This window comes from Drosophila ananassae (genome assembly GCF_017639315.1).
Source record: "Drosophila ananassae strain 14024-0371.13 chromosome 4 unlocalized genomic scaffold, ASM1763931v2 tig00000061, whole genome shotgun sequence".
NCBI lineage: Eukaryota > Metazoa > Arthropoda > Insecta > Diptera > Drosophilidae > Drosophila > Drosophila ananassae.
Genome location: NW_025319038.1, coordinates 6,087,322 through 6,099,254, shown reverse-complemented (window position 1 = coordinate 6,099,254; position 11,933 = coordinate 6,087,322). Strand labels below are relative to the sequence as shown.

At 53.4% G+C, this 11,933-nt stretch overlaps 1 protein-coding gene across 1 annotated transcript; it reads left to right on the top strand.

Annotated features, from left to right (window-relative positions):
- Positions 1-674: 674 nt before the first annotated feature.
- Positions 675-1,130, top strand: LOC123257777 (formin-like). The gene has a single exon (XM_044717772.1). The coding sequence runs from the start codon at positions 675-677 to the stop codon at positions 1,128-1,130; it is 456 nt and encodes a 151-aa protein (XP_044573707.1).
- The last annotated feature ends 10,803 nt before the right edge of the window (positions 1,131-11,933 follow it).

Sequence of the window (11,933 nt, the reverse complement as noted above, 5' to 3'; positions counted from 1 at the left end):
ATACTTAAATTGGTACCGGGCTAGTTGCTATGTATTTGCTATAGCTTCTATTCCGGGGCGTTGGCAGGCGTACCATCCGTGCCCATGCACTATATGCCTACTCGTAGGTATATTCGAGTGCCGTGGTTGTAATCCCTTCAGTGTGGAACACGCCACGTTAAACAAGATCGGAGAGATCCGAGACATACACCTGTCCCTATCTTCCGACTGTCCCTATCTACCGAACCGAACGGACGTGTTTTCTGTGCGCTCCGGTTGAAAAATTAATATCAGCTGAAATACGCTGCCCTTTTGAACAAATTAAAGTGCGTTTTGTGTGCGAAGTGCGGTGCTACAAGTTGCGATTTGTGCGGTTGCTGTAGCTAAGCGATTTTCGTGGAAAATTGCGTTTTTCCGTCGCGAAAATTCGCCACGTGGTTTCGGCATAAACAATAAAGCTTTAAGCTTTGGTGCTGCCATATCGGTGAAAACTATAAAAACAGCTTTCTATCAGCTGTTTTTGGTGCTGCCATATCGGCATAAAAACCTTAAGCAGCTGTGTGTGGTGCTGCCATATAGGCATAAAACAGTGGAACAGCTGAGTGGAGTGTGGCCGTATTTAGTTAACCCTTTTGTGCTAAATTTGGTACATTTTGTGGCGCGGAGAATTCGAGTTTTCGAATTTAAATTCGAAAATGCCGCGCGGTCGTGGTTGCCGCAGCCGCTCGGGCAGTCGCTCGAGCATAGCGAGCGCTGCTAGCGTCGCTAGTGCTGCCAGCGTCGCGGTCGAAGTCCGTCAAGCCCGGAAGTCAAGGGAGCGTTCGATTTCCTTTGACCTGGAGGCGGAACTGGAGCCGAAGAGGATGGACCAGCGGAGCTCGCCGAAGAAGAACAACGGTTCGGAGATGGCCTTCTCGTGCCCTGGAGGGCTGAATGGAGCTGGGCTGGAAGCCCATGGAGCCAAAACCGTCGCCCCGCTGCCGCCACCATCGCCGCCATCATCGCCGAGCCCGTCACCGTCGCCCCCGTTGCCGTCGCCCCCGTTGCTGTCCTCGAGCATGCCTCTGCTCGCGCCGCCGTTGCTGCTGGACAAGGAGCTGTCTTGGCTGAGTTGTCCGCAACCCAGCGTGCCGTTCGCGGTGCGTTGCTGAGCGGCAACCTGCAGGCAGTGTCGGCCACCATGAGCCGGTCCGATGAGCTGGTAGTGGCCCTCATGCTCCGGGTTGCGGAGCTGGAGACCAAGCTCGCCATGCCGCCGCCGATGACGTCGACGATGCGCCCCAACGCCGCTGGACAGGCCGCCGTCCCCGTAGCCCCAGTCCCAGTCCCCCGCACTAAGGTGCGAGAGACTTGGTCCTGCGTGGTGAAAGGGACCGATCCGGAACTCTCCAGCAGCCAGATTGCGGAGAAGGTGCGCAAGGAGGTCGCACCAGCCCTTGGAGTCCGGGTGCACGAGGTTCGGGAGCTCAAGCGTGGCGGAGCCATCATCCGCACGCCGTCAGCTTCGGAGGCCTCCAAAGTCGCAGCATCAAAGAAGTTCGCCGAGGTGGGACTTAGTGTGGAGCGCAACCAGGCCGTCAAGCCCCGCCTGACGGTCTTCGACGTGGACACGGCGCTGACACCGGAGGACTTCATGCAGGAGTTGTGGACGAACAACCTACAGGAGGAGATGACCATGGCTGACTTCAAGAAGTCGGTGCACTTTGCATCGAAGCCCTGGACCGCAGCTGTGGGAGGCACTACGAACGTGACTCTGGAGGTCAGCGAGAAGGCTCTGGCCGCTTTAGACACGGGCCGTGTCTACATAAAGTGGTTCAGCTTCCGCTGCCGGTCCCAGGTCCGGACGTATGCCTGCCATCGCTGCGTAGGCTTCGACCACAAGGTCCAGGAGTGCCGCTTGAAGGTGAGTGTGTGCCGCCAGTGCGGACAAGGGGGCCATGTAGCGGCGAAGTGCACCAATCCGGTGGACTGCCGAAATTGTCGCTTCAAGGGGCTACCGTCGGGGCATAATATGCTCTCGGCGGCTTGCCCAGTTTATAGCGCAGTCTTGGCACGTGTGAATGCAAGACACTAACATGTCTCGGCTCTTGCAAATTAATTGCCAGGGTTCGTACGCTGTTATGTGCGATGTGGGGCAGATGATGTGTGAAAGAGGCTGCGTCGTGGCGCTGTTGCAGGAGCCGTACAACTGCTACGGCGGTGTGCGCCCGCAAATATGCGGGTATTTCCTGACAGGCATAGAGTGCACTTTAGTGAACTCTACTGACTGGGGTGTATGTGTGGGTTTAGAGGGGATTTTTGGTAGGTTGTATGTTGTAAGTGTATATTGCAAGTTTTCCGAGCCATTAGATCCGTACCTTCAGTACATGAATGCGGTACTACTCCAGGTGAGTAGCAATCCTGTCATTCTTGGCCTTGATGCGAACGCGTCATCCCCCTTATGGTTCAGTAAGATGTCCAGGCTTGGTCCTGGCCATCGGAACTATGACCGGGGTGAGACGCTGGCCGAATGGGTGATCACCCAGGATGTACAGGTTGTTAACAAGCCTAGCGAGTGGTACACATTCAACAGTCCGAACGGAGCGAGTGACATTGATGTTACTCTCGCGAATGAGGCAGCAATGAGAGTGTGTGATTTTCAATGGAATGTGTTGGGGGGTCAAGGTGTGAGTGATCATAATCCGATTGAGATTGTGGTCACCCGCGCCGTGGCCCTGGAACCGAATGAGACGCTTAATGGGTGGTGCTATCGTGGTGCGAATTGGGCCCTTCATGGGCATTATGTGAGAGAAGCGGCGACGCAAGTCCCGTTTAGCACCTTCTGTGCTATGAATGTGGATGAGCAGGTTGCATGTGTGACAGAGTGGGTTACAAGTGCGAATGATTCCATGTTTGCGAGGCACCGTAAGGTGACTCGTAAACGTGTTAAGTGGTGGACGCGTGAACTGCAAGCCGAGAAGCGGTCTCTCCGGTCTCTGAGGAAGAGATTCCAAAGGGCCAGAAGGACTAATGCGGACGGCGTGGCCCAGCTTAGGGATCAGCTTGGTACTAGGGTTCATGAGTACAAGCATAGGGTTTTGCGAGTGAAAGATGACGAGTGGCGTTCTTTCGTAGATCGAAATAAACACGATCCCTGGGGTCGTGTTTACAAGATTCTGCGGGAGAATGGGAAGGAGGGGTCCAGGGATATTTGTGCCCTACGGGTTGAAGGTCGAGACCTTATAACCTGGAAGGATTGTGTGGAATGTCTTTTGTCCGAATTCTTTCCTAGGGAGGATCGGCAGCATTCAGTGCCTGATGCAGTGGGTGATGCTGATCCCCTCCTGATGAGCGAGCTTCAGTGGGCTTTCACTAAGCTTCGCTCTGGGAAAGCGCCTGGTCTGGATGGGTTCACGGGGGAAATTTGTAAAAGTGTCTGGAAGTCCATTCCGGATCACTTGTACGAATTATACTCCAAGTGTGTGAGTGAGGGGGCCTTTCCGAGTGCATGGAAGTGCACGAGGGTGAGTGTGCTCCTAAAGTCACTCGATAGGGACCGGAGCAATCCGCGTTCCTTTCGGGGCATCAGTCTCGTTCCAGTTCTTGCAAAAGTTCTGGAGAGAGTGCTGGTGGAACGGCTGCAGGAGAGTGTGGGGAGCCAGATGTCTGATAGGCAGTTTGGCTTCCGTGAAGGGAGGTGTGCGGAGGACGCTTGGAGGAGCGTTAAGGACTCGGTGAGATCCAGCAACTCCAAGTACGTTCTCGGTGTGTTTGTGGATTTTAAGGGGGCTTTTGATTACCTAAGTTGGGCTAGTGTGATTCAGAGGTTGAACGAGTGTGGGTGCCGGGACGTAGCTCTTTGGAAGAGCTATTTCTCGGGACGAAATGCATGTGTGGTGGGAGTGTATGAGGTTGTTTGGAAGGATGTGGCTCGTGGTTGCCCACAGGGCTCAATCTGTGGTCCATTTATATGGAACCTCATGATGGATCCCCTACTGTGGCAGCTCGAGCAAGCGTGGCAGTGTTGTGCGTATGCGGACGACTTGCTCATCTTGGTTGAGGGCCAGTCGCGTTCCATGATTGAGGCAAGCGCTTCAGAGTGCTTGCGCATTGTTGGCCAGTGGGGCGACAGTGTGGGTGTCAGTTTCGCAAGGGATAAGACTGTGACAATGCTGCTGAAAGGCAGCTTGTTCAGGTCCCCCGTTGTCAGGCTCGACGGCTCCAGCATTAGGTATGCGAAACAGGTGAAGTACCTGGGCGTAACCGTTGGAGAACGGTTGCGCTTCGCACCACACCTTGCCAATCTGAAGGACCGATTGGTCGGTACGGTTGGACGATTGCGCCGAGTTTTGAAAAGTGAATGGGGCCTCAGCAGAAAAGCTGCTCGCACCATATATGGTGGTCTTTTTGTTGCTTGTGCAGCAAGCGGATCACCATCATGGTACGATGCAGTCTTGGACGTTAGGGGTAGAATGAAAATTTTAAGTGTGCAGAGATTGATTTTGTTGGGGTGTATGCCTGTGTGTCGCACTGTCTCTACGGAGGCATTGCAAGTGTTGTTTGGAGCAGTTCCCCTTGACTTGGAGATACGGCGTAGAGCCGTAAGCTACAAGCTCAAGAAGGGGCTGCCATTGCTGCAGGATGAATGGCTGTTTCGTGAAATGTCGGGAGGGAACGTGGAGAGTTATGGGCCAAGTGAATGGAAGTCTATGTTGCGTGAATGTGTCCTGTCGGACTGGCAAGCCCGATGGGATAATAGTGAGAATGGGCGGGCTACTTACGAGTTCATTCCAGATGTCTCGTTTGCTGTCGATCGACCGGACTTTGGTTTTAACCTTAGTGCCGGGTTCCTTTTGACTGGCCATGGGTCGCTGAATGCATTCTTGCATAGGCGGAACTTGGCGGGCAGTCCGGAATGCCGGTGTGGCTCTCGGCAGGAGACCTGGAAACATGTTCTCTGTGAGTGTCCGTTGTATGACGATCTTCGAGATCTGGGCGGGTTGGGTGTGGTTCAGGCTGGGGGGGACTTTGACTTTAGTCAAGTGCTCTCCACGAGCGACAGGATTAGTAGGTTGAATGTGTTTGCGAGAGCCGTATTCAGTCGTCGACGAATGCGTTGATTTGTGGATGCCGAGATGTGTTAGGGGTGAATGGTGCGTGAATCAGGATCGAGTGAATAGGTGTGTGTAAAGTTCGCCGGGTTTTCGCCCGCCGCCGGGGTTACCAGTCCCCGAGCTAAATGGTAGCCAAACTGGGAGTGCTTCGTTGAGTTGCACGAACCTGACCAGAGGATTTTTCTGGTACCACGGGTGATGAGGATTCACGGAGATGGTGCTCCAAATCCGCCTTGTCACAAGCCCTTAGGGGTTGTTGGGAACATAGCTGGCCGTCTTCGAGCGGTCTGGTCACTGACCAGCAGCGATTGCCGCGGTTTGCGGAAGAGGAACGAATAGTCCTCGCCTCCGAACAGTGAGAAAGCCATGTCCATGAACATGGTGGATAAAACTGTACCATCTTATGACTTGGCTTCGGCCGCTTCATAATCTATTCCCAGCAGCTATGCACTATCCAGGGCCACCGACCCGTGACTGTTCTGGAGTCAAAATCGGTAGTGTCCTTGTTGGCACGGCGCCTGACCGGAGGCTGTGATAATTTCTGGTACCACGGGTGCCAGGAGCCCACGGAACTTGTTCCGTCCTGGCTATGGTGAGGCCCCCTAGGGAGCTACGTGGTGGTTGTGGTTTAACACCCGAATGCGGGTAGAGCCTCTGGCTCGACGTTGAGTTGCGTTATACAACCGGGTGCCGTGATCCCAAAGATCGGAAGAGGTTTAGATAGGCCTCCATCCTTAACCGAGGATTAAGTCATGACCGAACAGATTGACTTACATTCGGTATCCGGCGGAACATGGTTCCAAAGGGGCGCTGATTGACGCATAGTTTCATATCCCACGCCCGAGGGGGCCGTGAGATTAAGCCAACATGGCAGGTGCTCACGTTAAACATATCAGACTTTCATGTCCCTATCTTCCGAAGAGAGCGGACGTGTTTTTCGGCCGCTTCGTAGAAAAAATTAATATCAGCTAAAATACGCTGCCTATTTTGACAATTTAAAGTGCGTTTTGTGTGCGAAGTGCGGTGCTACAAGTTGCGATTTGTGCGGTTGCTGTAGCTAACCGATTTTCGTGGAAAATCGTGTTTTTCCGTCGCGAAAATTCGCCACGTGTTTTGGCGTAAACAATAAAGCTTTAAGCTTTGGTGCTGCCATCCGCGTTGAACGCAATAAAAAAGCTTTAAACAGCTGTGTTTTGGTGCTGCAAACTTAGTGCAAAACAATAAAACAGCTTTTGACAGCTGTTTTTAGTGTTGCCATATAGGCGAAAACACATTGAACAGCTGTGTTTTGGTGCTGCTAACTTTGCGCAAAACAATAAAAGAGCTTTTTGTCAGCTGTTTTTAGTGCTGCCATATCGGCAGAAAACATTAAAGCAGCTGAGTGTGGTGTTGCCGTATAGGCGAAAAGACATCGAACAGCTGTGTGTGGTGTGGCCGCGTGTTGCAAACTTTTTGTGCTAATTTTGCCGAACTTTTGTGCGCGCGAAATTCGAATTTGAATTTTTGAATTCGGATTTAAAAATGCCGCGCGGTCGTGGAGGCCGCAGCCGCTCGAGCAGTCGCTCGAGTGTCGCGAGCGCTGTAAGCGTCGCTAGCGCTGCCAGCGTCGCAGTCGAGGCCCGCCAAGCAAGGAAGTCGAGGGAGCGCTCGATTTCTTTCGACCTGGAAGCGGAACTGGGGCCGAAGCGGATCGATCAGCGAAGCTCGCCGAAGAAGGCCGTCGCGGAGATGGCCTTCTCGTGCCCTGGAGGGCTGGATGGAGCTGGGCTGGAAGCCCACGGAGTCAACACCGTCGCCCCCGCTGCCGCCATCATTGCCGAGCCCGTCGCCGTCGCCCCCGCTGCCGCATCGTTTGCTGTCCCTGCTGCTGCCCTGGAGAAGCTTGGAGCTCGTGCAGCCGTTGCTGCTGGACACGGAGCGGTGCTCACGGAGCTGTCTGCCACTCAGCGGGTCGTCCGAGATGCCCTGATGAGCGGCAACCTGCAGGCAGTGTCGGCCACGATGAGCCGATACGACGAGCTCGTGGTGGCCCTGATGCTCCGGGTTGCGGAGCTGGAGACCCGGCTCGCCATGCCGCCGCCGATGACGCCGAGCCACAACACCGTTAGACAAGCCGCCACCCCCGTAGCCCTAGTTCCAAGGTGCGGGAGACTTGGTCCTGCGTGGTGAAGGGAACGGACCCGGAGCGCGTGATTCGCATGATTAGTGACGCGCATGATTCAATTCATGAGATTCCTACTGTCCCTATCTAAACTTTTTTAAAAATATTAAAAATTTTTCCAAGTACAAAAATTTATGAATGGATTTGAATATCAAAATGTTAACACAATAATATTAATGTCTCTGGTGTATTGATAATATTAATATGATATTAAAATATCATATATATAAAATGAAAAAAAAAAATTTTTTTCATCAAAGTATAAGTCCGTAATACACGGACGGCTGGAGATGTTATAACTTTTGCCTGGTAGCCCTTTGACTCGTCATCATATTAGTGATGGGCATGATTCAATTCATGAGATTGTCCCTATCTACCGAACCGAACGGACGTGTTTTCTGTGCGCTCCGGTTGAAAAATTAATATCAGCTGAAATACGCTGCCCTTTTGAACAAATTAAAGTGCGTTTTGTGTGCGAAGTGCGGTGCTACAAGTTGCGATTTGTGCGGTTGCTGTAGCTAACCGATTTTCGTGGAAAATCGTGTTTTTCCGTCGCGAAAATTCGCCACGTGTTTTGGCGTAAACAATAAAGCTTTAAGCTTTGGTGCTGCCATCCGCGTTGAACGCAATAAAAAAGCTTTAAACAGCTGTGTTTTGGTGCTGCAAACTTAGTGCAAAACAATAAAACAGCTTTTGACAGCTGTTTTTAGTGTTGCCATATAGGCGAAAACACATTGAACAGCTGTGTTTTGGTGCTGCTAACTTTGCGCAAAACAATAAAAGAGCTTTTTGTCAGCTGTTTTTAGTGCTGCCATATCGGCAGAAAACATTAAAGCAGCTGAGTGTGGTGTTGCCGTATAGGCGAAAAGACATCGAACAGCTGTGTGTGGTGTGGCCGCGTGTTGCAAACTTTTTGTGCTAATTTTGCCGAACTTTTGTGCGCGCGAAATTCGAATTTGAATTTTTGAATTCGGATTTAAAAATGCCGCGCGGTCGTGGAGGCCGCAGCCGCTCGAGCAGTCGCTCGAGTGTCGCGAGCGCTGTAAGCGTCGCTAGCGCTGCCAGCGTCGCAGTCGAGGCCCGCCAAGCAAGGAAGTCGAGGGAGCGCTCGATTTCTTTCGACCTGGAAGCGGAACTGGGGCCGAAGCGGATCGATCAGCGAAGCTCGCCGAAGAAGGCCGTCGCGGAGATGGCCTTCTCGTGCCCTGGAGGGCTGGATGGAGCTGGGCTGGAAGCCCACGGAGTCAACACCGTCGCCCCCGCTGCCGCCATCATTGCCGAGCCCGTCGCCGTCGCCCCCGCTGCCGCATCGTTTGCTGTCCCTGCTGCTGCCCTGGAGAAGCTTGGAGCTCGTGCAGCCGTTGCTGCTGGACACGGAGCGGTGCTCACGGAGCTGTCTGCCACTCAGCGGGTCGTCCGAGATGCCCTGATGAGCGGCAACCTGCAGGCAGTGTCGGCCACGATGAGCCGATACGACGAGCTCGTGGTGGCCCTGATGCTCCGGGTTGCGGAGCTGGAGACCCGGCTCGCCATGCCGCCGCCGATGACGCCGAGCCACAACACCGTTAGACAAGCCGCCACCCCCGTAGCCCTAGTTCCAAGGTGCGGGAGACTTGGTCCTGCGTGGTGAAGGGAACGGACCCGGAGCGCGTGATTCGCATGATTAGTGACGCGCATGATTCAATTCATGAGATTCCTACTGTCCCTATCTAAACTTTTTTAAAAATATTAAAAATTTTTCCAAGTACAAAAATTTATGAATGGATTTGAATATCAAAATGTTAACACAATAATATTAATGTCTCTGGTGTATTGATAATATTAATATGATATTAAAATATCATATATATAAAATGAAAAAAAAAAATTTTTTTCATCAAAGTATAAGTCCGTAATACACGGACGGCTGGAGATGTTATAACTTTTGCCTGGTAGCCCTTTGACTCGTCATCATATTAGTGATGGGCATGATTCAATTCATGAGATTGTCCCTATCTACCGAACCGAACGGACGTGTTTTCTGTGCGCTCCGGTTGAAAAATTAATATCAGCTGAAATACGCTGCCCTTTTGAACAAATTAAAGTGCGTTTTGTGTGCGAAGTGCGGTGCTACAAGTTGCGATTTGTGCGGTTGCTGTAGCTAACCGATTTCCGCGGAAAATAGTGATTTTCCAAAGTGAAAATTCGCCACGTGTTTTGGAGTAAACAATAAAGCTTTAAGCTTTGGTGCTGCCAACTACGCGAAAAACGTAAAAAGCTTGCAAAACAGCTGTGTTTTGGTGTTGCCAACGCGGTGAAAACTAAAAAAACAGCTTTTAACAGCTGTTTTTGGTGCTGCCATATCGGCAGATATACATTGAACAGCTGTGTGTTGGAGTTGCCACATAGGCAAAAAGAAGTGAAACAGCTGTGTGTTGTGTGGCCGCGTTTAGCAAACTTTTGGTGCTAATTTTGCCGAACTTTTGTGCGCGCGAAATTTGAATTCAAGTTTTGAATTCGAATTTTAAAATGCCGCGCGGTCGTGGAGGCCGCAGCCGCTCGGGCAGTCGCTCGAGCGTAGCGAGCGTTGCGAGCGTCGCTAGCGCTGCTAGCGTCGCTGTTGACGTCCGTCAGGCAAGGAAGTCGAGGGAGCGCTCGATTTCTTTCGACATGGAGTCGGAAGTGGAGCCGAAGCGCCTGGATCAACGGAGCTCGCCGAAGAAGGCCGTCGCGGAGATGGCCGTCTCGTGCCCTGGAGGGCTGAATGGAGCTGGGCTGGAAGCCCACGGAGCCAGCATCGTCGCCCCCGCTGCCGCCACCATCGCCGCCATCATCGCCGAGCCTGTTGCCGTCGCCCCCGTTGCCGTCGCCCCCGTTCCTGTCATCGAGCACGCTACTGCTCGCGCCGCCGTTGCTGCTGGACAAGGAGCTGTCCTGGCTGAGTTGTCCGCAACCCAGCGTGCCGTTCGTGGTGCGTTGCTGAGCGGCAACTTGCAGTCAGTGTCGGCCACGATGAGCCGTTATGACGAGCTGGTGGTGGCACTGATGCTCCGGGTTGCGGAGCTGGAGACCCGAGTAGCCATGCCGCCGCCGATGACGCCGAGCCACAACGCCGTTGGACAAGCCGCCACCCCCGTAGCCCCAGTTCCGGTCCCCCGTACCAAGGTGCGGGAGACTTGGTCCTGTGTGGTAAAGGGAACGGACCCGGAGCTCTCCAGCAGCCAGATCGCCGAGAAGGTGCGCAAGGAAGTCGCACCAGCACTTGGAGTTCGTGTGCACGAGGTCCGGGAGCTGAAGCGTGGCGGTGCTATCATCCGCACGCCGTCAGCTTCGGAGGCCTCCAAAGTCGCAGCATCGAAGAAGTTCGCCGAGGTGGGACTTAGTGTGGAGCGCAACCAGGCCGTCAAGCCTCGCCTGACGGTCTTCGACGTGGACACGGCGCTGACCCCGGAGGACTTCATGGAGGAGCTCTACGCCAACAACCTGAAGGATGAGATGACCGTGGCTGACTTCAAGAAGTCGGTGCACTTTGCATCGAAGCCGTGGACCGCTGCTGATGGAGGCACGACGAACGTGACTCTGGAGGTCAGCGAGAAGGCTTTAGCCGCTTTAGATACGGGCCGTGTCTACATCAAGTGGTTTAGCTTCCGCTGCCGGTCCCAGGTCCGGACGTATGCCTGCCATCGCTGCGTAGGCTTCGACCACAAGGTCCAGGAGTGCCGGCTGAAGGTGAGTGTGTGCCGCCAGTGCGGACAAGGGGGCCATGTAGCGGCGAAGTGCACCAATCCGGTGGACTGCCGAAATTGTCGTTTTAAGGGGCTACCGTCGGGGCATAATATGCTCTCGGCGGCCTGCCCAGTGTATAGCGCAGTTTTGGCGAGAGTGAATGCAAGACACTAACATGTCTCGGCTCTTGCAAATTAATTGCCAGGGTTCGTACGCTGTTATGTGCGATGTGGGGCAGATGATGTGTGAAAGAGGCTGCGTCGTGGCGCTGTTGCAGGAGCCGTACAACCGCTACGGCGGTGTGCGCGGTTTGCCCGCAAATATGCGGGTATTTCCTGACAGCAGAGGCCGCGCCGCAGTCGTTGTGAATGACCCCGGCATAGAGTGCACTTTAGTGAACTCTACTGACTGGGGTGTATGTGTGGGTTTAGAGGGGATTTTTGGTAGGTTGTATGTTGTAAGTGTATATTGCAAGTTTTCCGAGCCATTAGATCCGTACCTTCAGTACATGAATGCGGTACTACTCCAGGTGAGTAGCAATCCTGTCATTCTTGGCCTTGATGCGAACGCGTCATCCCCCTTATGGTTCAGTAAGATGTCCAGGCTTGGTCCTGGCCATCGGAACTATGACCGGGGTGAGACGCTGGCCGAATGGGTGATCACCCAGGATGTACAGGTTGTTAACAAGCCTAGCGAGTGGTACACATTCAACAGTCCGAACGGAGCGAGTGACATTGATGTTACTCTCGCGAATGAGGCAGCAATGAGAGTGTGTGATTTTCAATGGAATGTGTTGGGGGGTCAAGGTGTGAGTGATCATAATCCGATTGAGATTGTGGTCACCCGCGCCGTGGCCCTGGAACCGAATGAGAGGCTTAATGGGTGGTGCTATCGTGGTGCGAATTGGGCCCTTCATGGGCATTATGTGAGAGAAGCGGCGACGCAAGTCCCGTTTAGCACCTTCTGTGCTATGAATGTGGATGAGCAGGTTGCAT